At 38.6% G+C, this 26892-nt stretch overlaps 1 protein-coding gene across 1 annotated transcript in view; it reads left to right on the plus strand.

Annotated features, from left to right (window-relative positions):
* CFAP95 (cilia and flagella associated protein 95) overlaps positions 1-26892 on the plus strand; it is a 71597-nt gene that overhangs the window by 23049 nt on the left and 21656 nt on the right. The window contains exons 3-4 of the mRNA XM_021694363.1: positions 9992-10110; positions 11779-11847. Coding sequence (XP_021550038.1) covers positions 9992-10110; positions 11779-11847 — 188 coding nt within the window. The remainder of the gene's footprint in view (positions 1-9991; positions 10111-11778; positions 11848-26892) is intronic.

Consider the following 26892-nt stretch of genomic DNA (forward strand, 5'->3'; position numbering starts at 1 on the left):
ATTTTGAAATAGGGCAAGCCAAGGAAGATCCATAATTCTATGTTGGACATGGGTCTAGAAGATTCTCAGTTCTCCAGGGTGATGGGAATGAATTAGCTTAGCAGGGCTCATGCTTGTTTCTTCCTGCCTTTTATAGTTAACAATGGATGGAGAATAATAAGGATAGCCGGAAAAAATGGACATTTATTATAAAGATGCAGCTGCCTGGAAATGGAATCAAGGACACTTACAGGAACCAAGACATCTCTAAAGCAAGACATCCTCCCCCCTCCTCTCTCTCTCTCTCTCACACACACACACACCAGTGTCTCATTGACATCCTGATTTTGTGCTGCTCAATGTCTTTTTGCCCTACAGCTCAAATCTCAAGGGCATTCTGATGGTTTCCTCAGTTTCCACATTGGCCTCTTGCCTCTACATCAGGCTGCCTTTTTGGTCACTAGACAGCACATGGAGGGGTTCCCAAGTCTGATGCTCAGTTCTGTTGGTAGCCACTTGGCCCTGCCCCACCAAACCCAGCTTAGCCTTGCTTTCTTGAGCCATGGGGCTGTGTAGTCAGGACAAGAGCAAGTTAGGCAAAGCACACATTTCCTGGCATGCACTTAGCATCTTTGACTCTTAAAAAAACATTTATTTTTGATTTCCAAATGAAAATGTTCTTGGTCTCTGGGTTATAGGAGGAAGTTAGTTGAAGTGAACTATGAGATGTAGGAACCTCAAACTTTCATTCTGTGCATTATACATATTACAGCAGTCAAGCCTCAGGTCTAATAGAGGGTATAGAAATAAGATAATATTTGCCTTCTATATGACTTTTGTTCATCGTCATTGAAATCTTGTCCTTATTGTTCCAGGTTTACAGATATATTAGATAGGAATGAAAATAGATCAAGGGGTCAACTATTTCTGACGAAATTGCTATTCTCATATCCTAATAGTAAGTTACATTTTTCTAGACTTTTTGTGTATAAAGCACTTGTTCACCCATCTTGTTTCTTGCACTTCTCAACAAAGTTATAAAGTTGATAAGAAAGATATTATTATTCCAGTTCTAAACCCAGACCCACTGATCTTAAATGATTCACCCAAGGTCCCAGGTATAAAAAAAAGGGGGATACACAGAGACTTCATATTTTCATATGTCAGGTATGATGTTAGATGTAGCAGAAGGATGGTTGAGTTCTTGTTCTTGCCACAGAGTTTTGATAGAGACCTAAATACTAGAATACTCTCAATAGTTGGTGAAAAACACACATCTTAAAGCAAGATGCTAGACCATCTAGGCAGGACCTGCTAAGATATTCTAAACTAGGTTAGGCCAGTATGAGTGATTATGTCCTTGAAGACTAGAGTTCAAGGATTTATTTAGTTGTGGGATGCATGTCCCTTCTTCCTCAGTTGAGACGTGTTTCAAGGAAATAAGAGAGATTAATATGTGTATCCTGGAACTTAGAGGGCGTAGGGTCCAGGTGTTTGACACTTGTGAAACAGCAAGGCCCACCTGCTGCAGGATTCCATGCCTAAAGTAGCACCCAGCTGGGAAGGTGAGAAGTTTAAATCTAATACAGTTAGCAATTTTGATGATTTCACTGGACTGGAAAATTTCATAACTAAAATGAGATCCTTCTCAAGATTGAGGGGCCTAACGTTCTGCATGGAGCACTGGGTGTTATGCACAAACAATGAATCATGGAACACTATATCTAAAACTAATGATGTAATGTATGGGGATTAACATAACAATAAAAAATTTAAAAAAAAGAATATTTAAAGTATTTTGAGTATTCAAAATTACCAACGTTTGTTAAGTATAAAATTGCTGTTCTCTATAAATAAAAAAATTTCAACTGTCAAAAAAAAAAAAAAAGATTGAGGGGCCTAGAAAAGTTATGGGACTTGCGTAAAATTTCCATTAAGTGAAAGGAAAGAACTAGTCATCCATGTGGGAAGAGGCAGCTTGATTAAAATGAAGTTGCTTCATGATTGCATCCTACTGATGGGATAGGATCAATTCAATAAAATGGTTACATGAACAGTGCCTCATTTCATCCTTTGGACAACTCTTCAGGCTAGCACTCTAAGTGGCCACATTGTATAAATGAAGAAATTGAGGCCAGGTGAAGCTCGATCACTTGTTCAAAGTCAAACAGCAAGAAAGTGTATTAAAAATTAAAACCTATTTTTACCCTCTGGTTCCAGAGTCTAAGATCTTAAATACTTCTCAAACTGTCTCCTGGAGTGCCAAGTGGTTCCACTCCCAGCGTAGTGGCCTTTTTACCCCCCAAACACTGCATCCTCCTTGCAGAAAATGAACCTGATTATTTTTTTTGCTCTGGCTTGGGCATGTGTTGGGGCATTGGTTTCTTATGTCTTATCTATAACCCCTGTCTTGTTCCCTGAATTATGTCCACACACATGCTAGCTAGCCCCATTCCCATCTGTTTCCTCTCCTACATGTCTTCTTAGCATTTTTGGATTTTTGCGGTAATGCTGCTGAGTGGTTGATTTTTTTTGACCATCAGTATTTCTATTCCACTGTATGAAGTTCTCCTTGCCCTTAAATGCTGCTACTGGGGCTAATATGAGCATTGTTTATTTGTAACAGGATTTTAAATAGGCCTTTCTTTGTCTTTATTTTGGCTGAGACTCCAAAAGGCCACAAACAAATCCATAGTCCCATGTGCCAAAGTGAAATATTAGGCCACTTAGGTGAGACCCTCGAAGATGGTGCCCTTAGGTCAGTACTCACATGAAGGATATAAGAGGATTGAAATCCAAGAAACCAAAAGAAGAGTTTGAGAGTAGAAACAGGGTTTTGGAAAAGGTGTACTGTGAATCTCATCTGCTTGGTGAAGGGTGCCTGGTGAAGTTATAGATATGAGGCGCTGGTGATCTTTCCAAAGCAGCAGAGCAGAAAGAGGGGAACTAGCTACATGTACATCATTGGTGAGACAAGGATAATTGAGTACTTAGGCCCAGAGGTGGCTTTTGGGGATCAGATGTAGAAGAGAAATATGACAAAGAGCCATTTTAGAACCTGCCCAAGAGCCTCTCATGTAGGGATGGGAGGGATGGTGACTGGCTTCCAGGGGCTGAGGCAGGACAGTTAAGTCCAGAAAATGCCATCCTGTGTCATGGAACATAACCACTGAATGTTTCCAGAAGTGATCTCAACATCTACAGAACATTCTAAAAAAGTCAGCTTTGAACATCCATCAGTGCCAGAGAGGGTCAGACATCAGACATACCCAGAGGAAACGAAAACAAGAGTATACTTCTACCTTTCTTGCATTTGCCTCTCTCCTTCCTCATATCCCACATCTTAAACCCTCAAGAAGCCAGAGGGAATTGAGGAGTAGGGAAGAAGTTTAAGGGGGACAATTGAGAAGAAGCCAACTGTGCCTGCTTTTCCCACTGAGGTATGCCAGGCCAAAGCTGACCTAAACTACAGGAATGAGTCTTTCATTTCACATGAAGTTTTGGCTAGTACATGGTACTGGGGATTTTACTTACCTCAGTGAGACTTCTCTTGGGACAGAAGTAGCCAGAAGATGTTTGTATTATCTGAGAGTGGCCACACAGGTCCTGGCAATTGTCCTATATTTTATCAAGGAGCATAAAAAAGAATTCGCCTCTCCAAATGTCTATGGATGGGCAGTGATGGAGGAAGAACAGATTTGTTTTCTGATTGTACCTACTTACAAGTCCCACTTGTTCAGTGAGCTCGTTGCCCATTTGTATAAAAAAGAGCAGCCCATTCACATCATCCCTCCCTATCCCTTTTCCTTACTTTAGTTTTCTTCATGGCATTTAAATCACTGGATATACTTAAGACTTCTTTAGTTGTTAATTGCATATGTCTCTTGACTAGAATACTAGCTCCACGAGAGAAGGGACTTTGGTTTGTTTTGTTCTCTGCTGTATCTCCAGTTCCAAGAATGGTGCCTGGTCCAGAGTGGGTCCTCAATAAATACTTGTGGAAGGAAGGAATGAAGGAAAGAAATAAGGAAAGAGACAAAGAAAGAAGAAAAGGCAAGAAGGAAGGAGGGGAAGAAAAAATGGAGGGAGGAAAGGAGGAAAAAGGACTATATTCCACAAATATATATTGAGGCCCTATTATTTTGCTAAGTGCTGGGGTAAGAAACAATTCAAAACAAGGTCACTGTACATCAGGAACTCACAGGCCTGTGGGGAAAGTGCAGGTGTACAACCACAGTGACAAAGTGTATGATGGATGCTATGATAGGAAGAAGATCACGATGTGGAGAGGGACTCCTGAACTGAAATAGGTTGCGGAGAGGATCAGGGATGGTTTCCTAGTGGAGGTGGCCACAGCGAAGCTCCTGAGCTGAATCTAAAGGAACCATTAGTTGGTGAAATCTGGAAACATACCAGGCAGGTTTCAGTGGTGCCATAATTGAATTCCTACCCCAGTGGTCCTTCCAGCTTCAGGAGAGCGCGTAGGATGCAGTTTCCCAGACAAGCACTCATTCAAGCCACTGACTTTCTCTGATGGTTTTATGAGTCTAAGCAATTTATGGGAAATAGTATTTTAAACTATAGCATTTTGTCTTGGTATTTTATTTAAACTTTATTCAGATGCTGCTTAACTGTACCAGAGTGAGTCCCATGCAAACTAAAATGCTCAGGAGCTCTTCTCTCGTGGTTCCTTCACTTGTAAAGTCCCTCACCCAAGGATCCTCAGAACACTACCTCTGTCACGATCAGTATGTAAGACTGCTTTTGAGGAAGGAAACTTCCTCAAAACTGCTAATAATTAAGTACAGAGTACATTTGATGCTGTGTCATAGAAGGTGAGAACTTATCAGACATAAAGGAACAAGGAAAACCATGGGTGATTTTACTGAACAGATTTTTCTTATACAGCTAATGGATCAGTGCCAAGGCATTTCTGGAACTAACAGGACAACGCTAATATTAGTATTAATAGCATTACAGTCATTTTGGACTTTAAAATGGTAAATAAATGAATAGTACAAAAGTGTGCTCACATTCTTTTTCTGGATCGGTAAAGGATAGCCAAGCAAGTCTCAAATATGAGCTATTTTAGTGGATGAAAATATGACATTTAAAAATTAATGACCCTAAAATGGATATAAAGGGCTATAATTATACCAGACCTCAGAAATTCAATTATCTTTTACTTAATTGGTTCAGGTATTTTTTTTTTCTTTGATTGACATAGTATAATAGTGTTTTGATCATAAGACTATACTTACAGATGCTTCTTGCATTCAGATCTAAGTACCTGAAAGAGGCATATGGATCAAATTTTTGTAGATGGAATAATTTTAAATGCCATTGGAGGAGAACCACTTGAGCCAGGAAAAAGGAAGATGTTTGGGGCAAGTGGATGATGGAGTCAGGGTCTCTTGCTTCAGGTTTCTCTCATCTCTGAGCTTGGAGTTGATGCCACTAGTTCCAGCATCCTCTCGTGGCTCTACTTTGGATCGTCTTTTCCAACATCAGCACAAGTGCACCTGCCTCTTTTGTTCCAGGAATTCTGTATAAATTTAGGCCAGCTGAGTGTACTTTCCATGTCTACTGATGCAGCTATGGGTTTATTGATTCAAGTGCGTATCCGCTCTGTCATTTTTAGGGATCTGGGACAGGAATGAATGTAGGCGTCTGCCATTTTGGTCCTGTCACTCCCCTTCATAATTCTTTTTCTATAGTAATAATCATGCCTCATTTAACTCTTAGAGAAACCAGATTTTAATTTTTCAGTATATCAGTTTGCCAAAGCATGTGCACTGTTATGTTGAACAAATGGCACTCAAAAGATGCAATCGCACACACACCTGTATTCTTTGTCTCCACTGTCTATTGACCTTACTTTGTGGAGTGAGTTCTTTTCTATAACCCTGGATAAAATGTTATGCAGATTTTATAATTTTTATGGTCACTCTCTGATCATAACAAGTCTATTGGTCCCATTTCAGTAATTAAAGTATCTCATCAAAATGATGAATTTCATTTAAGGTGAAAGATTTTCTCTTCCTCCAGCTAGACTGCTCCAGGCCAGGGAGGTCTGTCTGTGTGGGGAGGGTTGGCTGATTTTCTAGTTCTTCACTTGCTCTGTTCTTTCCTTCCCTCAGATCACAAGACAACTAAAAGGCCCTCTTGTGATTATTCTACCAACATTCATTACTTAAGTGAGACTGTTTTTGTTTTGTTATCGAGGTGATTTGTTTTGTTATCTGAGGTGATTATAAGAAAAGATAGAACAGGTAGTAAAAAAAAAGAATGAAATCATTTTTCTGATCATACCCCATGTGTCCCAGTTGTTCAAAATAATGATGGGGAGGGAGCCTCACTGATTCTCTGAGATCCTTTAAATAATCTCTGTATGGAACTACTACTGAGTTTTCCTAGACATGAAAATAGAGCCAGAATTTCCAAGAGCAAAACTGCTGAGAAATGAGAATCATCCCTTTTTAAAGATAAAGACTTTTTATGAGGTCTTGATATTACTTGTTGATGATGATGACCTTTTGGCAATGGTACAAAAAAGCTACAATTGGTAGGGGAAGTGCTACTTAACAGGTAAAATAAAACTCTTCAGATATGACTGAAGATCTAAGATGATAGATGCCAAGTTCTTTATTCCAAAGTGAGGTGCCAAATCTGTCACATAGAACATGCAAAGCATTTGGGCGGTAACTGATTCCAAGCCTCTTGGTCTCTCATCCACCTTGAAGATAAAAAAAAAAGAAAGAAAAGATTGAAATTGAAGAGACCTGGCTGAGAGTATTTGCAATTTGGAGGAGTCCTTTAGAGAGAATGTATATGTTGAGTTCCACCCCTCCTTTCCCCATGGGATAAGCTACTTCCTGCTGTAGTGTGGGGCCTTAGGGAATTTGAATAACTGTTACCCTGAAGTTGGGGACCTTGGTTGACTGAGCTCGGACTTACTCCTGAAGCAGCCTGTGGCATCACAGAGGGAACTTGACTTGGAAAGTATCTGCACTTCCTAAAGTATGGGTCAGAGGAGTCTGCTTTCTGGGGACCCTATAAGCAACATAAGAAAGAAATGTCAATTAGCGATCAACTAAAATGAATCTTTCCAAGAGACATTCTTCTGGGGGTAAGTCATCCTCAGCAGAAAGAGTCTGGTTACCCTCAAATGTGGAACTTGAGGGGAAGTTATAAATGACTTTCTCTTTCCCTGTACCAGTTACCCAGTTAACAGTCACTATTCTACTACTGGGATTTCTTAAATGCCACACATAGAGGAAGAGTTCATCTTGGAAGATTAGAAGTTGAGACTTTAAGAAAAATTGATACTCAGGAAAATGGGGAATAAGAATGATGTTATGAAGTGAACTTCCTAAACACACATTAGATATTTTTTATATTACCATTTGACTCAAGCTAGAACTTATTATGCAAATTTAATGGAAATTTTAGTGATTATCCGGCAAGTTTGTGCTGTGTTAATTTAGCAATCTCACATACCAAATTGCCAATCTCCAGTTTGTGATATATATATATCACAAATATGACGAGTGACTATATATATATATATATATATATATATATATATTGCCCAAAAGACTTTTAAACATATGCTAGTGCTTTTATAAATTATCCACCCTTATGTCAGGTTATGAACATTGCTAGACCAAAGTGATTTTTCACATTAAAATGGTGTAGGATTAGGTTTGCCCACATGCAACAGAAACCACAAATCAACAGTGGCTGTTCACATAAGGTTTTATTCTTTCATGTAAAAAGTCTGGATGATAGCAGGTCAGGACTGGTATGGAAGTTTGTCAGAAACCTACTCCTTCCAGCTTTATACCCTGCCATCCCTGTGCAGACCCCAAGATGGCTGCCAGAAACCTGTCATTATGTCCACATTTCATGTAGGAGGAAAAGAAAAACAGAAGCGGGACCTTTCCTGGAGGTTGTATAAATTACTTCCATTTATCCCTCGTTGTTCAGAACCAGTCACTCATCATATTTAAGTAGAAAGGAAACTAGACCTGAACTTGCTGTGATAAGCACCGGGTGTTGTATGGAGTATTGAATCTCTATATTGTATACCTGAAACTAACATTACACTGTATGTTAACTAACTGGAATTTAAATAAAAACTTTAAACATTTAAAAAAAAATAAAGGAGACTAGAAAATGTAGTCTGAAACACCAGGTCCCTAGCTAAAATTTTGGGGTTCTAATACTGATAAAGATGGGTGGTCTCAAATTGAGGGACATTTGCCCCTGATACAGGAAATAGAGGTTAAGAGTGGGTCCTGGAGACAGATGGCTTCTCTTTCATTCTTGGCTCCACCACTTAGTAGGTTGTAACTTTGATCAAGAGTCTGAAACTTTCCATGTCTTTATTTCCTCAGGTGTGAAGCGAGAATAGTATTTTATGCTATTAAATAGCATTTAATGTGAAGACATTTAGAATAGTGTCTAGCCATGTGCTGTTGTCATTACCATTATCCCCATGATTTACTGCAACTCACTAAGCTCTAGTCAGTGGAGCCTCTGGAGTTTGTTTCCTACACTAGCCTGGCACTTCATAGATTTGGATTGATGAATGAATGGGTCAGGCTGCAACGTTTTGAATTGTGGAACTTCTACTTTCTCACTGGTTTACCTGGGCCTTGCTTATTCTGTTTCAGCCTCAATTTTCCTTCCTTAAAATGAAGATAAACTATGCCAAGTGTTTTTCCTTTCTCCCTCCAGATCTGCTTTCCCCCTGTCTCAACCCTGCTCTGTGCCACGGAGGCTGACATTTAGGGACAGCTTCAGTGATCTTCCTTGCCTTCTGGCTTTCTGTTGGGATTAGCCTGTGGAAGGCACTGACAGGTGCCTTTGGATCAATCTTACACATGAAAATGGTGCCTAGTAATTTTTTCCCAAAAGAAATGTCTTATTTTTTGTTAAAGTGTATAATATGAAGCTCAATACAGTGTCTCTTACCATTGACTTGTGAATCTGGGAATCTATGAGGAAGAGTAGTTGAGCAAAGGGTATAGGAGTCAAAGCTGGCAAATTGGGCTGGGTGGCTGGTGATTCAGGAGGTTGAAGTCTCAGAGAGCAGTGGTCAGAGAAGCCAAAGATCTACAGAGCCATGGAGTAGACCAGGGAACCAGGGCCAGAGATTATAGTTAAAATTGCTTTGAGTAGGATCGTTTCCTAGTTATAGCAGAGCTTTATTATACCAACCTGAAGTGGACCAAAGGTGTTTGACTATAGCTATGATATTTTTCAGTTAAAGTCTCCAAATATCTAAACAGAGGTTTCTTTTTCTTTCCTTTTTTTTTTTTTTTAAACAAAATCTGGTGGGATTAATGTGACTAGGGCTTCATTGGATGTCTTCAGGTTTGAAGAAAGTAATGGATTTTCTTGGTAGTGGTGAGTTCTGCTTCTCTTCTGTGAACCTCCACATTCATGATCTTCTAGAGTTTGGAATGGAAAAAAATATTGAATCCTCAGCATCCATTGTTTGTAAGATTCCCTAAATGTTACTCATGATGCTTCTTCAATTGGTTTGAGTACATCTTACAATTTGCAGGTCTTTCTCATAGTAATAAGTGCTTGATAATTCATTGAGTAATCCTCTGATGGAGAATGGATGATGGTGGCAGTGGTGCTGGTATCTGAGTCCAATGTGATTTACAAAGTGATTGCTACAAACATTTTCTTACTTAGGGAAATTAAAATATACTAACTTTGAGAAGAAAGTAGAAAGCACATAGAGTTAGTATTTGGTTGAATGCATTTCATAGAAACAAACAATTTGATTTTTTACTTTCCAATAACACATAGTAAGGAATTGCCATTTTCACATATTTATGATGAAATAGTTGAACTGCTATGAGATGGTACTTATTTTTTAATGTCAACAGCATCAATAATTAAAATCAGAATGTACTTCAAAAAATATTTTAGTAACTGACTGTTTTGGGCAACGTATGTGTTTTTCTTATATGTGGCTTCCATTTTTTTCCAGATTTGGATATCAGAAACACATGAACAAATGGCACAAGTTTATTCAAACAGAGAATTGGCTAAAACAAAGAGAAAGGCTTTATTGAATGACGAGACAATGAGCTCTGGGATTATTGAAAGGTATTCTTACTACTTTCCTTTGCTTACAGAACATACACATGCAGGAAGGGACTTGTATGAGTAGCGAGGAGGTGTAGCGACCCCAGCTACACATTACAGTACCACATCAATCACAATGAACGTATCTCAAGCTTCCATGCTTTCTGTTCATGCCATTCCCTCTGTCTGGAATTCCCTTTCCCTCAGTTGTTTGCCAATCAGCATTACCCATTCTGGGTCCAGCTAAAATGTTACCTCCTCTATATGCATTTCTTTCTGGTCAGTGTTCTGACTATTTAGGTTTGAACACCAGCTCCGCAATTTACTTGTGAAATAGTGTCTATAATCTTCAGCTTGTCAACCTATATAATGGGAATTATAAAAGTATCTACTTCATAGGTTGCTCTGAAGTTTAGGTGAAAAGAAGTATGAAATGTACATAGAAATATTGCCTGACAAGCAGTAAGAATTAGGGTAAGCTGTCATTGATCAGGATTAATTGCTCTTATATTCTTGCCCTCTGAGCATTTTGTTTAGCATGTTCTGTAAAACAGTTGGACTTACATTCTAGTTATTTATATGTATGTGTGTTTCCCCTGAGATAGTTCCTAGAGAATAGGAGCTGTTTCTTCTTCATATCTGTAGTCCTGCAGCTTGGCACAGTGTCTTTCCGTGGAAAAGTCTTTCCATTCATCTTGTTTTGTGTTGTAATTGTTGGAAAATGCAGTCAAAACAATGACAAAATGCTGAATTTTTCATTTACTTGTCGGGACATTTTATTTTGCAAAGTGAATGAAAGTTGCAAACATGAATAACCTTTAAGAAACTATCATAAAAATTCAGCCCCAGCTGTAACCACACATGCATTTGTAATAATTTTCTTCATGGTTATACAAGTTATAATTGGAGGGAGGATTCAGAAATTGACCAATCCCGTTAATAACTGGTGGTCCTGATACAGCATTTTCTTTTCTTTCTATCTTTTTTTTTAAAGATTATTTATTTATTTATTTGACAGAGAGAGAGATAGCAAGAGCAGGAACACAAGCAGAGGGGGTGGGAGAGGGAGAAGCAGGCTTCCCGCCGAGCAGGGAGGCCGATGCGGGGCTCGATCCCAGGACCCTGGGATCATGACCTGAGCTGAAGGCAGACGCGTAACGACTGAGCCACCCAGGCGCCCCCCCACCCCGCCCCGATATAGCAGTTTCTCAAGTAAATCAGTTTCTGACTACTCGCACCGTCATGGTTATTCTTGCTTACATAATCAACAGTTGAAGCAGGTGCTTGACGAGTTATTGCTTGAGCAATAATAGGTACTATCAATTTTATTCTATAATTATTAATATAAAACAGTAAGCCATTTCTCAATGCCAAGCACCATTATTTGTTTGATCAGTCCTACCTAAAGCCATATTTTTACTATTATCATTCCCTGTCTTAGCAGCCTGAATAACTAGATTATTAGTCAACTGCAATCTAAATAGTACTTTCTTTGTACGGAACTGCTGAGTCACTATATTGTACACCTGAAACTGATATAACACTATGTTAACTACACTGGTATTAAAATAAAAAATGAAAAATAAAAAAAGGATAAAAAAATTCAGCCCCAAATTAGTTTTATATGGCTTTGAAAGTTTATAAATGTCAGTCTGACATGTTTTCTAAAAATTATTGTCTTGTTTCCAGGGACACTGGATTACCTGCTACAGGCTTCGGAGCTCTCTTTACTAGACACCCACCAGATCGGCATAAAATGTTAGTAGGCTCTAAACTGCTGCAGATTGCACAAAACATTTCTTAGTTAATCAAGAGGTTTGTTTGTGGAGGTGAGAGGGTGAGGGGTATACCAAGGTCAACAAAATACCCTTTACAAGGCATTTTATAGACTCCTTTCTTTTAACAAAAAGTTTTTTCCCCATCATTATACAAGCACTAATAATATCATCAATCTTCGTTATTCAAGATTCCATATTTGCAAATTCTCCTACTTGCTGAAATTTATTTGTAACCCCCAAATCAGTATTTAGGGTGAGTCATTCATGGATACACATAGAGTGGTGAAAAATTTGAGCCACCCGATGTGCACATTTCCAGCCGAGGTGGAACAAAGCATGGCTCTGCCTTCTCATTTCAGCTCTCATACTGTACATGAGTGTCCTTTTCATGGTCTTTTTAGTGCCATGATTTTTGTATTCTTTTGGGTGCTTTTTGTTGATGATTTTGCTGTTTGAAATGGCTTGCGAGTATAATGTTAAAGCACTGTCTAATGTCTCAAGCACAAGACTGTGATGTGACTTACAGAGAAAATACGTTAGATAAGCTTACTTCAGGCATGAGTTATAATGCTGTTGGCTATGTTCATTGTTAATGAATAACAATATATATTAAAATGTCTTTAAAGAGAAGCATGCATAAAACCATATGATGTACTGATTGTTTGATGAAAATGTTGTGAGCAGAGGCTCTCAGGAATCTAATCCCGTGTTTCCCCTAAGAGCAATGGTTCAGTATTTGCTAATTCAGTGTTTGCAGCAACTTTATAGAACATTACTATGAATAATGAGAGTTGATTGTAGAGCAGGAAACTGCTATTTTTTACTGATAAAAGAAATATATTTATTTTGGAGCACCATGACTTGTTACCATACAAAAGAAATTTGTCTTCCACTCATCTTTCTAAAGAAGACAAACTTTCATAATTTCTGTAATGATATATAGATAAGTGATATGGAAATATAGGTACTTACAAGCATGATAAAATTCTAAGTATTGAGTTGTGCACTATGTAGATATAGACGCATGTCATCATTACCAGAAATTTGGATGTTTTGCTTCCTTTGAGAAATGTCTGGCATTAGAACTAAGCTACTTTGCAGTCTGCCTGGGGTCAGGGTGGGAAGTGTCTTAAATGAAAATGCCCCACCCCATCTCACAGTCACTAGTAATTCTGGCCAGATGTTCTAACAGTGCAGGTCCTAACATTGATTCCTCCTGTGAGACTGGCCTGGTCTATGTCTCCCACAGCCTGCTGTAGCATACCTAATTGGGCTGGAAGGTCCACAGGGAGTATCCCCAGAATGATCCCTGAGCAGGGTGGACTTCTGGCTTCCATGAAAGTGATGAGCTAAAAACATTCCACTGGCACTGAAATCTGGAAATTCCAGCAAAGGCATGGAAAGGCAGAATGAATCCAGAGGCAGACTTGAAAACTGTATCAGAATTTTGAGAAACTCTAAAGAAAATGATGGGCTAGTGGAGGAGAGGGCTGGGAGATGGGAAGGGGGAGAAGAGAGAAGACAAAGGTGGAAGTCTCTAGAGGGAGTCTTGGGCCAGTCCAGGGTGGGAGCTGTGATCTCGGTCGGGCAGGCTTAGACAGGAGCTGAATGAGTCTTGTCTATTGTGTTTGCAAACATGGAGTATATGCTCAAAGTTGGATTTTCTACAATGACTTTGCCTGCTGTTTTCAGTCCAGGACAGAAAATAAAACACCAGGGCCCTACCTAATAGATGATTTTATACCAACAGTCTACCTCCCTGAAACTCTGATCTCAGTGTTGAAATCTGTAATGCCAGCTCCAGTGGCCAGTGGGGACTGGAGTTGTCTCCCCCAACTCCAGTTCAAGAAAGCAGTTTCGGATACAGAGGAACTAGGTGGTGCATCTAAAGGAAAAAGAAATGCCAACGAAAACAAGCGCAGTTAAGCCCAGAGACCTGCAGTAGAGGCGCTTAACTCGATCTTCCTCCCTCACAGTGAAGACACCAGCTGACCCTCTCTTTTCAATGGGCCACCTTTGTAGTCATCAAAGCAGAGGCAACCGATGGTCTCAGGAATGCTACTGTTGAAGTCCCAGTTGAAAAATATCATGACACATCTAAAGAATAAAAGTATCATGAAGAATGACAGGACATAGGCAACCTACCTATATCAGAGGGAGCAGACCTGATGGAACAAATGGAGCAGGAATTTAAAGCTGTATTATTTGGAGAAATAAAGGAAACAGTTGCAAAAATAGGGAAAATAATAAAAATCAAGTTGATGTTCACTTTCCAACAGCAACACTGGATTGCAGGAATATAACATTGAAGTGTTGATAGAATTTTGAACCTAGAACTATTGAAATGGGAGGATGAAATAAAGATATCTTCAGGCACACAAGGACTGGTTTCAGACTTACTGTCCTGCCATGCATAATTATAGAACTAGGCAAAATGTAGTAGGCAACTGTTGTCAAGCGTTGGGTAGCAACTGGGTGGCTCTGTGCTCCTTGAGATGAGAGGGGAGCATTTCATTCTCCCCTGACTTACTCTCTGAGGATACTTCTCTCGGCTTTGGTGCAGGGTGGTGAGCCCAAGGGTAGAGCAGTATTCTTGTTGAGCTGGGAAGCAGGAATAGGAATTTAGAGCTTCCGATGTGACTCAAATTTGTAGGACAGGGTATCGGAGGGAAGAAAGTTGTGTGTGGAGGTGAGAAAGGGAGTCTGCATGGGGTTCCCCTTGGGCTCTTGGTTGAGGATGAAGCCCTGTGTGCACTATAGGAAGAATAGCTACCCCTAGTTTTAAAAGATCATATAGAACTGTCTGCAGTGTATTCTGAAATTTTACAATGGTGCTCCCGCCTGCATGGTAGTATCGTGTCAGGGGTCCCGGGGCTATGTTACCTGCCTTCAGATCCTGGTGCTGCCTCTTACCAGCTGTGTGATCTTGGGCAAGTTGCCTAGCCATTTTGTACCTCAGTCTCTTCATTTGTAAAATGCTAATTATAAAGGCATCCGTGTTCTGGGGTTGCCATGACGATTAAGCAAGTTTATATACATAAGATAGTTAAAACAGTAATCGATGTGTACATGATAAGTGCTGTGCGAGTCAGCTGGGCCAGACACTCAGCAGTCTAGAAACTCCTATCTATCAATTCAGGGAAGTGTTCTTAATTTACTTCATTGATGATTTTTACCTTCCATTTTCTGTGTTCTTTCTTTTTGGAAATCCTTTATTTGGATGTTGAATTGCTTGGTCTGGTCCTGCAATTTTCTTGTCTTTCTGTTTTATTTTTGCCTTTACTATCTACTCTCTCTTTCTTCAACCCTACTGTTGAGTTCTTTTGTTTTTTGTTTTTTTGAATTCTTCTGTTTTTATAGGATCCTTTTTAAATTTCGAACCTGTAATATCTTATCTATCTAGGGATGTTAATGATTGTTTTTCTTAATTTTTTTCTCTGTGTATAGTCTCTATTTCCTCCAAAATGCTTTTTTGTTTCTGTTTGTTTTTTTAGTGTACGGTATCTATCTTCCATGCTAGAGGCTTTCTTGATATATCTGATAATCAACCTTGCTTTTCTGTTCATGATTAAGAGCCTGAGAGTGAAGCTAACTGACTTGGAGCTTTACTGGAGAGATCTAGGTGGGTCTGATGTTCCCCCCCCCCCCCAGAAGCCCTGGTGTCAGTAGTCTTTCCTCTTGGGCTGGTCACATTCCCCTTGAGGAAGCACCCTTACTTGACCATCTGACAGGTGAAGGGCTGGTGCCTGTGTTCTTGGAGTGAGCAGGAGATTTTGCTAGGACATCAGTATTAATCTTCCCATTATGTATGGTCACTGAACCATGTTCTTGATCGATGACTTTCTCTTTTACCCTTTCTAGTGAGTACATTTCTAGCTTCCTGCTGGAAGAGAGGAGGAGCAGTTACCCTTTTCCTGTTCTCCTTATTCTTATAGGTTTATTTTTTAAAGCCTCTTTAATATGGTTTTAGTGGAGTTTTTTGAAGAAGCAAAATGCAATGTGTACCTTTAATCTTACCTGTGGAGTTGTCAAATCTTATCTGAAATGTCACCTCCTCCAGAGGACCTTCCTTTCCTACTGTCACTCCCAGTCCCCATGACTTGGTAGGTCCCTTGGGGGTGTCCATGACATTGTGTGCTTCTTTCATCCTAACGCTATTCATCTTGGTTGCAATTACTTGCATTCCTGTTTGTCTTTCTTGCTAAACTCAATGCTCTAAAGGGCAAAACTGTCACAGCTCTATCTCCAGTGCCTGAGGCCATTGCACAGTAACTGTTTCTTGAACGAATGGATTATTTCTGATGTGGAACAGAATTTTTTTTTTTTTAGTATTTTTATTTATTTTTGCAAAAGAGAGAGAGAGAGAATGAGTGGAGGGGGAAAGGTAGAGATGAGCAGGGAGCCCAATGCGGGACTGAATCCCAGGATTCTGGGATCATGACCTGAGCCAAAGGCAGATGCTTAACCGAGTGAGCCACCCAGGCGCCCTGGAACACAAAATTCTAATGAAAGAGAGGTAATACCTCTTTGAAATATTCATTTCAAATAAATGAAGCTTATTTGATTTAGGGCTTCAAGACCTGTAGAACCAAAAGTTGTTCTGAGTTCTATTCTGGTGAATGCATTAGAAGACATAATCTTTTAGAAAATCAGTCCTTTATTAGTTTGAATTGCTGAATTATTTGTTTGTCTTATTTGATTGCATATTAGCAAGGAAATAAATACATGAGCACCTTTTCCTTCACTAATTCCATATGTAATTTCTTTTTTCAGTTAATGTACATTAATTACAGTGTGTTCCATACCATAGAATGCCATGATGCTTTAGAATATTCTCTCTTTAATATTAAATATTCTTTTGCTCCTTGCCAACTGTACAGCTGTGGAAGTTAAATGTCTAATGTCTAAATGTCTAAAAGTTAAATGTCTAAATGTTTAAAAGGCAACGAATGAGTTTGCTCAATAGACCAAAGTAATGTGCTTCAACTTATAAAAGAAAGGCTGTAATCATAATGTAAATTTAAACTTCTAGTTACCTCTTAACAAAAAAACATCAGAATATAGGAATAGCTTTGTTATTAAAGAGACATTAGTCAGATGCATTTATCTTAATTTTTAGATAACATCCATTATATTGTGATGGCATTTGAAAGTCTGTTTCTTTTCTCACAACTCAACTGATAGCCAACCCACTTTATTTGGGGCCAATGTGAAGAACACACATACTTTTCCTCCTTAAACTGGCAGCGTACATCTCTGGAACATACTGAAAATCAGAGCTAGAGTGTTTGGACACCACTTGTCACTCCTGACCTTAACTAGAGAAAAGGACTTTGTGGATAATTCCTTCCACATAAGTCACAGATTGAGATAATTTTTTTTTCTTTTAGAGAGCGAAAGAGAAAGAGTGCAAGTGGGGTGGGAGGGGCAGAGGGAGAGAAAGAATCCAAAACAAGCTCCATGCCCAGCACAACCCTGAGATCATGACCTGAGCCAAAATCCAGAGTCAGACACTTAACAGAGTGAGCCACCCAGGCACCCCGACTGAGATAAATTTTTAAAAATTGTAATATAGGGAACAGTAAGGTTGAAACTAAAAGTGATATCAATGACTTAACTTTAAAAATGAGATTTATATACATTGAGACTAGATTAGCTTCTCTAGAACTAGAGTTATTGTTTCTCTTGAGAGTTGGTTATATTTCTTTCCAAGGAATTAACAGTGACCAGGGGTGGAAGGGGTGAGAGGGAGGCCCAAAGACCTCAGCCATCAGCAGTGTTCTTCTGGTCTCAGATGGGGACAGTTGCATGTGTAGGGCATCTCTGACATATATTCCTTTTACTGCATGGATAGAGTCATTAGAGGCACAGAAACGTAATGAGAGACACACAGGAAATGTGGATAAGAACATGAATCTAATTAGTAAGTTAAGAGGCTTTCTTTGGCCTCCTATCTTGTTCTCGAGAATTCTGAAGCAACTTTCACTTAATTTGGAAGCTCGTTATGGAAAGCGAATTCACTGATTATCAGAAGGCCCTTAGATACATGATTATCTCTTACAAAATCATTTTATGATTGCCCGTAGGAATAGACAGTTGTAGCTGATTCATTCTAAGAAGTAAGGTTTTCCATGTATAATATTTGGACTGCATCTGTGACCATTAACCAACCAACCAACCAGAAACCAAAACAACAGAACAAACAACAACAAAAGCTATATCAAGCAGATCCAATTTTGTAAATGAGATTTAGTATAAACACAATTTTAAGACCTTATTTCTCAGAAGCCCTTATTTAAATATGCATATGTAACCATGCATGGTCCTGGGATAATGGCTCATAAGAAAAGCTAGTTTTTCTTTACAGGGAAGAGCCAACTCTGGCATAGAATATGAGCTGGGTCAGAAACATGCCCATGGGGGCCTGTATCAGTTTGAGGGCAGCCAAGAAGTACTGACTACAGCCGGTTGATGGAGAAGTATGAAAAGTAGACCTCTTACAAGGACAGCCGTAACTACTGTCTTGTCATTTTGACCAAATTTCATTGTCTCCCAGTGGTAGTGGTGAGTGTATATTGTCAAAATTTTATAATAAATGTTTCTTGTTTCTAGAAGTCATCCAAACGCTTATGTGATTCACTTGACTGGAGAAGAAAGAAATTTATAGTGTTTTGGACCACGGGGTAGCTATTTGGACTTAGTGTGGTTTTTCATAAAAGGCATGGTATGAGAAAATAGGAGACATGGGTTCTACTTCTGGACCTGCACTGAACCTGCTATGTGACCTTGTGCTGGCTAATAAGCCTCTCTGGGTTCCAGTTGTTTCCATCTGCAAAATGAGGGTATTGAACCAAATGATCTGTAAAGTCCTTTCCTGCTCTAAAATGTTATAGTTCTAAGGAGAAAGGCATCTGTAGTCACATAAATGGACAAGTTAAATGAGGCCAAAAAATAGTTCAGGCAGTTAAGTTTTCATTGTTGGCATAGAGCACTTATCCATATGTGTGTGGAGTGATTACTTTACAGTAGCCATAGGGAGCTCAGGCCACAGCTTAAACTCTTTCAATTTATTTCTCTCACTGGGGCATTTAGCGTCTGTAAAACCTTTGGCACTCTTCAGAGGAAAGGGACTGAATATGAATAGTAAGAGGGGTTTTTTGTTTTTGTTTTTTGTCCTTTTCTCAAAGTGCAGTGCAAGGTATTTGCTTTCTTTTCTACTCAGGCACTTATGTGGTGGCTTGTCTCTTGGTAAGATACCACCCAGATGTTGAACATTTTTCCAGAGGGAAAAAAGTAAAAAAAAAAAAAGAAAGAAAGAAAGAAAGAAAGCCCTATGATGATGGTGATGAGGATAACAACAAAGAAAATGTGAAGTGGAGAGTGATATGGTGAAAAGACCGTGGAACAGGAGTGAGACAGACCGGAATCCCCTTCTTGATTCCCCATCTTATTCATTGTAGAACCTTTTGCTTCCCATTCAGTGTAGGATGTAGGCCATATGCTAATGGGCTGATTCTCCTCCTTACTCCCACCTCCCACAAGTCCACATGTGGGCCATAGGACCCAGGCCAAGCCACTCAGAAAGCATTCTAGGATAGTAATTGAAGTTTGGGACAAGATGTCCTCACATTTTCCAGGTGGCAAGTTACAGAGGGCATCTTTCTGCTGGGGGAGCATTTATCTATAAATGAAGCTAAGCAGAGGTGTGGAAAAAGTTCTGTTGGTATTCCTTTTATATGTGCTGGTATTTTCCTTCTTTTTTTTTTCTTAATTGAGTTTGAGTTGGGTTTCTGTAACTTATAACTTTAATACTAATAATAGCAAATATTTATATGGCCTATATTATGTGCCAGGCTCCATTCCAAGGGTGCTAACTCATTTACTTCTGACAAAACTCTGACTTTGTTCCATCTACATTATCTACATTCTGTGGTGGGAAAAACAAAAGCAAAGGGAAGTCAAGTAACATGTTCAAACTCTCAGAGCAGGTAAGTGATGAGCCAGGATTTGGACTGAGATTGTCTAAAGCCAAGCCTCCTGGTCTTAGCCACTCTTCTATGCTGCCTCTCTGAATACTAGGCTAACTAAGAGAACTCTGAACATGGAGATGTTAATGGCTGCATTTAGGCAGGTCAGGCCTTGAGCACCAAGCCATTAAGGGAGGTACTGGTTCTTCTCTTGAAATTTCTGAATTCAAATTTTCCATTTTTCAGATAATGTGACTACTGGTTCCTAAGACATGCTTTGGTCTTGGCTTGGTACTTTTCCCCTGTGAGGCAGGAACCCTGTGTGAGCTTGTATCACCCACCTGAGCTCCCTGGAATGGGTGGCTTGGCTGGTGTTGAGTGATGATGATGTTTCCAGTTGGCCAAATTTGCTGAAATGATTTTAGAGTCAACCTAAATCCTATTGCTCTTTGCGTAATTCCTGTATTTAGGGTATCCTCCCTTAGCTGATGCACATTGAAACCAAACAGCTAAGTAGGTGGGACACTTTTCCATTTGTTAATAATATTTGAGGGCATGGCTCAGGTCCTGACTTGGCTTGTGTGCCTTGACACAGGAATGTTTTAATGGTGGGTGACAATAAACTATTTTATTGCTATCCTTGCAGAATAATTCAAATAATTTGATAAGAAAATTTATGTGAATTGTGTAAGACTGTTGAATCACAGGCCTGTACCTCTGAAACAAATAATACATTCTATGTTAAAAAAAAAAAAGAAGAAGAAGAAGATAGCAGGAAGGGAAAAATGAAGGGGGGAAATCAGAGAGGGAGACGAACCATGAGAGACTATGGACTCTGAGAAACAAACTGAGGATTCTAGAGGGGAGGCGGGTGGGGGGATGGGTTAGCCTGGTGATGGGTATTAAAGAGGGCACGTACTGCATGGAGCACTGGGTGTTATACACAAACAATGAATCATGGGACACTACATCAAAAACTAATGATGTAATGTATGATAATTAACATAACATAAAAAAAATTAAAAAAAAGAAAATTTATGTGAAAGCACTTGGTATAGTGCTTGTTAGATCTAAAGTTTGGGCATCACAGTGGATTGATGGCTGACTCAGACCATCCCTCTAAGTCTTTATAGAATCTAACTTCATTAGAGTAGCCATTCAAGTTACAATCTGACAATCAGGTTTATTTGCATATTCAGGTATGCTCAGTGAGGTCTTCATGGTAAAATTCTGAAGATAGCCTTTTCAACTTACTTATTTGGTCTCTAGCCTCCAGAAGTAGTCATCAACAATTCCTTCCTTCTCTGCGCATGCATGCCACAGCTCCCATCAAGAGGCAGAGGCTATGTACCTGTCTTACAAATCTGAGCTGGCCTTGTGACTCGCTTTGATCAATAGAAGGTGGCAGAAGTGATGCTCTGGGACATCTGAGTGCAGACCTTATGAGACTGGTAGTTTCTACCTTCTGATTCTTGGACTCTAGCCAATATGCTGTGAGAAGCTCAAGACACATGGAGGAGAGCCAAGGCATTGTGTTTGACAGTTCCAACTGAGCTCCCAGATGAGAGACAAAACCACCTGCCAGCCATGAGAATGAGCTATCTTGGATATTCCAGTCTAGAGTCAAGTACCTGGATGACTATAGCTCTAATTGACATCACACGAAGCAAAAAAAAACACCCGGTTGAACCCAGTTATCCCACAGAATAATCAAAGATAATAAAGTGATTGTTATTTTAAGCCAGTAACTTTTACACCACAGCAATAGGTAATTGAAACAACCTTCATGTCTCTAACTACCGTGATTATATGGCTGCTTCTACCATTATTCAGCTTATGGATGAATTTTTGTCATTGCTAATCCACTGGGGATAGAAGCGGTGCAAACTTTCAGGACTGATGAGCTAATAAACAAGATTTTCAAAATGTCAATATTATGGAATTTCTATTTGATCCTGACATTTCCTTTTATTCCATGTACATTAATGATTAGCCTGTATTACTAGTATTACTCTTTATGATATTGGAAGGTTATGTGGTTGTCATAATGCTATAATTACTTAAAGTCTTCAGTGGGTCTCAGTGGATTGTACTGTACCATGCATCTTTTAGCTATAGAAGGGTTTCACAGGAACAAGAGCTTTACAGCATTACAGAAATCTTTGCTTCTATCTGTATTTAATTTGATTCTATATTTGGCACTTACACAGTTATTATTATTATTATTACCTTAACATATAAGCCTCATATTGCTCATCCAAATGGCTTGCAAAAATTATTAGGCCTGAGGAAATTATATTTGTCCCCCATATCTGAATTCATTCTTTCAACATAATGAGTGCCTACTATGAATTAGGAACAATTAAGTATTCGGGATGTGGAGATAAAAGACACCCCATTCCTGAAGTAGCTCATCGTCTAATACATGAGACAGAAAAATAACCAGTCAATACTCACCTATCAGTAAGGAATACACTAGGCTAAAAGTAACAGAAAACCTAACTAATAGCAACTTCCTATACTATACATTATATATAGTATATATATATATATATATATATATATACACACACACTATATACCTATACTATACTATATACTATATACTTCCTATACTATACTATATAATAGTATCTTCCTAATTGTATAGGCAAGGAAATCAAAGCACAGAGATAATCAAAGAATCCTATTTCTCATTAATTAATCTACCCATCTAGTCCATAAGTATTCATGGAAGAGATACTAAAGGGATAATTAAGATGTAAAGTGTTTAAATGACTTGCTCAAGGCCCCATGACCACTTGGTGATAAAAGTAGAGATTAGAGTATCTGGGTTTCCGGGTGTGCTCTTGATGGAAGGGGAGAACTGCTTCTAAACTTCTAGGGAAATTAGCAAGGGCTTGGCTTGGATCAGCAGTAAAAGCAGACTCAAATTGTCCTCCATTTCATCTATTATTTCCACTTCTTGCCCACTAGCTTCCTCGAGGTTGATTTCTAGGGTGGACCTAGAGGGTATAATGCTAAGTGAATTAAGTCAGTCCAAGAAGGACAAATACAGTATGATTTCATTCATATGTGGAATTTACAAAGCAAAACCAATGAACAACAAGGAAAACAAGAGGCAGACAAAAGACCAGACTCTTAAATACAGAAACAAACTAGTGGTGGCCAGAGGGGAGGTAGGTGGGGGAATGAGTGAACTTGATAAAGGGGGTGAAGAGTACACTTACCATGATGAGCACTGAATCATGTAAAGAATTGTTGAATCATTATATTGTACACATGAAACTAATCTAACACTGTATGTTAATTATTTTTTTAAATGAGGGAGTAAACAAAGATAGAGAAAGATAAGAGATCCCCCAAATAGAAAATCCTTCACAGGAGAGCTGTGGCAATTATCCCCAGGACAAGGCTCCCCAATGTTCCAGCTGTGCAGCAGCTTGGGAGACTAGAGCAGAAGAGAAGTCTCCAAGAGAAGATGTTCTCAAGAAGCAAAATTAACTGAACATATTGAGATGAGAATTACTCAACTGGGGAAGTTTGAGGGTAAATTAGTGGTACATTAAAAAAAGGCCTGGCATTCAGCAGATATGGAAGAACGATCAGATTTGCTCTGTGTGGCTTTGTTCCATAGGTAGAAGGAAGAGGAATCTCTGCTCAATACGAGATTTAAAAAGAATGATGATTTCTGTTAAGAATGAGACAGAATTTCCCAGGGAGGTTGTAAGCTCCCCTTCTTTCTTACCACACAGAGTCAAGTGGGATCCATAGCCATAGGGGCTATACCCATCCTAAATGGTGGGTGCTACCTCTCCTGCTGTCAGCAAGGGGATTTATTCCAAATTAATCCTCTGCTTTTTTGAGTCTTTGAGTCACTTAGTCAGATTCAGACTCTTAGGTGGGACCATGTGATTTGCTGAGTAGATGTCACATGCCCTTGTTGTTGCTGCCGGGAAACTGGGTAAGAAAATATCTGCCCCTCCTTCCGACAAAACAGAAAAGAAGCATTTGACCCTTAAAGTTCTTCCAAGTTTAAGAAACCATGATTCCATGGGTTTTGGTATATCATCTTGTCCCAGATTCACACATGTTACCACAGGGCTTAGTGCATTTATAGGCATTTTAACTAATACCATGGCTTTAATAATAACTTCAATATCAGACTTCTTTTCCTTTTTTATCTTGCAGAACACATTTAGTTGTTCTCTAACTTACAACCGCTAAAGGTTGGAGAGGGCATGTGTGGCAAACTGTGGGTGGTGCTGGGCAAAAGCCAGCTGTCCACCTTCCAAGTGTTCTTACAGCATGGCGTTATACTGGTAAATTTACCAGCATCTGGTCTTCAGTTTTACATTTCCAGAAAGACCATTTTATCTGTGCTTCAGAATTTATCTGACTCATGGAGATTGACTTATGCTCATTAAACTCACAAGAAAAGCCAGTATTTTAATTAGTTAATTTATAATGAGAAATAAAATGCTCAAGCACACCAGTCATGTCAGCCTAACAAAAAAAAAGAAAAAGAAAAAGAAGGAAAGAAAGAAAAAGGAAGGCAAACTATAATCAGAATGTTGTACAGAGTGTTTGGAATCAGAACAAGGTGAATTACTTATAAGAGTATAATGATTGATGGCCTCAGACTCTGATTACCTGATTATAATAGGACTTTTTCACTTGTAAGTAAACAATGCACAATTAAAATTACCTTGAGCCAAAAGGAGAGTTTATTAAAAGAATTTGAATTACCACATGGAACTCTGGGAAAGTCCTTGGAAGAGCTGAGCTTCGGAGACTACTGGAAATCAGGACCAGCATTCTCTCCCTGTTGGCTTCGTTTTCTCCCTCTGAGGGGAGGGACTGTACATCCCATGGTTCTTATCACAGGAGAGTGACTGACCCATTCTCATTCATCTATAGTAAGAAATCCCAAGGTAGAGCCCTGATGGGATCTGAGCTGGAGGCTGATATTTGGACCCATCAGCTATGGGTAGTGACAGAGTGGTGGAGCAGGGACATGGGTACAGGCTTACTTGACCTGATTCCAGGTAATGAGCTGAAGTTATTGTTGGCTGTCATAAGTCAGACTGGAGCACTGACTTCAGTGTACTGCAGCTCTGCTCCCAGAACCTCCCCGGGAGGTCTGTTTATGAGCCAGGACACCTCTTCCTCGTGCCCAGAGCCCATGCCTCCCTTAGTTTTCTCATCTCTTGATTTCTTGAGTTTCTCTGAAGGCCATTTCCCTTCTAATGGACTTATTTTTTCATTATATTCTTTATTTGGCTATAGCCTTCAGCTGATATCTAAGAGGAAGAACTCTGTTGATTTTCCATGGTTTTATTTTGAAAGACCATCTTGTTTCAAATTGGATGAAATATATCACTTAAAGATTTTTGCCCTCTTCTTCAGATTAAAAAGTGGGTGTTGGGGGGGTGATATCAAATGGTTTATAACTGACTGAGCTCATTGGATATTTTAACCTTCCACCTTACTTTACTTTGATTCCTTGTAGTAAATCTGTATCTTTTTATATTCTAATTTTATTTTTATTGCTTTATGCATTTGATTAATTTGTCAGTGCCTATCTTGTATCAGACTCTGTGCTGGGAGCTGATAATAAAGAGAGGGAGAAGGGGCTGCGCTTGGGTGGAATGGGTTTCCACCTGAATGCACTGAGAGATGCTCAATGCTACCTTGCAAATTGGCCTGCCCAAAGCAATACTCTATTTGACTGATAATTACACCATCTGAGTCATAACTTTGGATGAGAATAGGGTAGGGAAACAAGTTCATTGTCATCTATTAACACTTAAACATTTTAAGATTATGGAATATTTCCATATTAAATACTCTTCAGACACCCATCTACTTATTACCCAATTATAATGTAAGTTAATATTTTTGCCATATTTGCTTCTTATTTTTTTAGAGAGACAATTTATCATGACTTACCGAGTCAGCTAACATATCCACCATATTGATGGACATTGGCTTCCAATTTTCACAGTTACAAATAAAGCTGCATTGAATATCCTTTTATGTATCTCCCTGAGTATATAGTTTGCAAGGATTTCTTAATACTCAGAAATATAATTGCTGGCTATTAAGATATATGCACCTTCAATTTTGTAAGATATTGCCACTAGTAGTGTATGAATATGCTCATACTTTCATATCCTTATAAACATTGTAGAGATTTTTAATTTTTACCAAGTGGATAATAAATGGTACATTGTTGTTGTTTTACTTTGCATTTCACTGGTGAATTTAAGACAATTTTAAGGCTGAATTTGTTTTCAAGTATTTATTAGCCATTTTGTTTTCTTCTACTGTGAACTATTTATAGGCTTAGGCCATTTTTCTATAAGATATTGTCTTTTATTGATTTCTAAGAATTTTTTATTTATTCTGGATACTAATATTATTTGACTTAATTTTATAAAAAATACCTTCTTGTCTATGACTTCTCTTATAACACTATTTATGATGTCTTTTGATCAATAGAAATTTTAAATTATAATTTAATCAAGAGTTATATATAAAATGTCATATTGTAAACCTTTTAGAAATTATAAATACACACACATGTATGTATATGTAACATGTCTTGAGTTTATAAATAAAAGAGTTATTTTATGTCCTTCAGCAAATTTTGTAATTTTTGTCATAACTGTCTTTTAAATCTTCTGTTAGATATATTCCTATAGGAACATTAGAGATTTTATTGCAGTTGTAAATGGGAAATTTTCACTTTAATTTGCTTTCTAATTTCTTGTTGCTGGTGTATGGGTATGCTATTTTTGTATATTGATCTTGTATCCAACAACCTTCATGAAAATTGCCTGTTGTTATGATTTGTAGATTCTCTTGTTTTTTTTTTAATGTAGACAATCTTATCATCTGTGAAAGGTGAAACTTTTGTTTCTTCCACTCCAGTTATTACACTTATACTTCTTTTTCTTGTTTTACTGCATTTTCTTGAATCTCTAGTAAATAGATTAGAATCCAGTTCATTGAATAGAAACACTGATGAAGGACTTCTGTGACTATTTGGGAAT

The sequence above is a fragment of the Neomonachus schauinslandi genome, chromosome 13, assembly GCF_002201575.2.
Source record: "Neomonachus schauinslandi chromosome 13, ASM220157v2, whole genome shotgun sequence".
In the NCBI taxonomy this organism is placed as follows: Eukaryota; Metazoa; Chordata; class Mammalia; order Carnivora; family Phocidae; genus Neomonachus; species Neomonachus schauinslandi.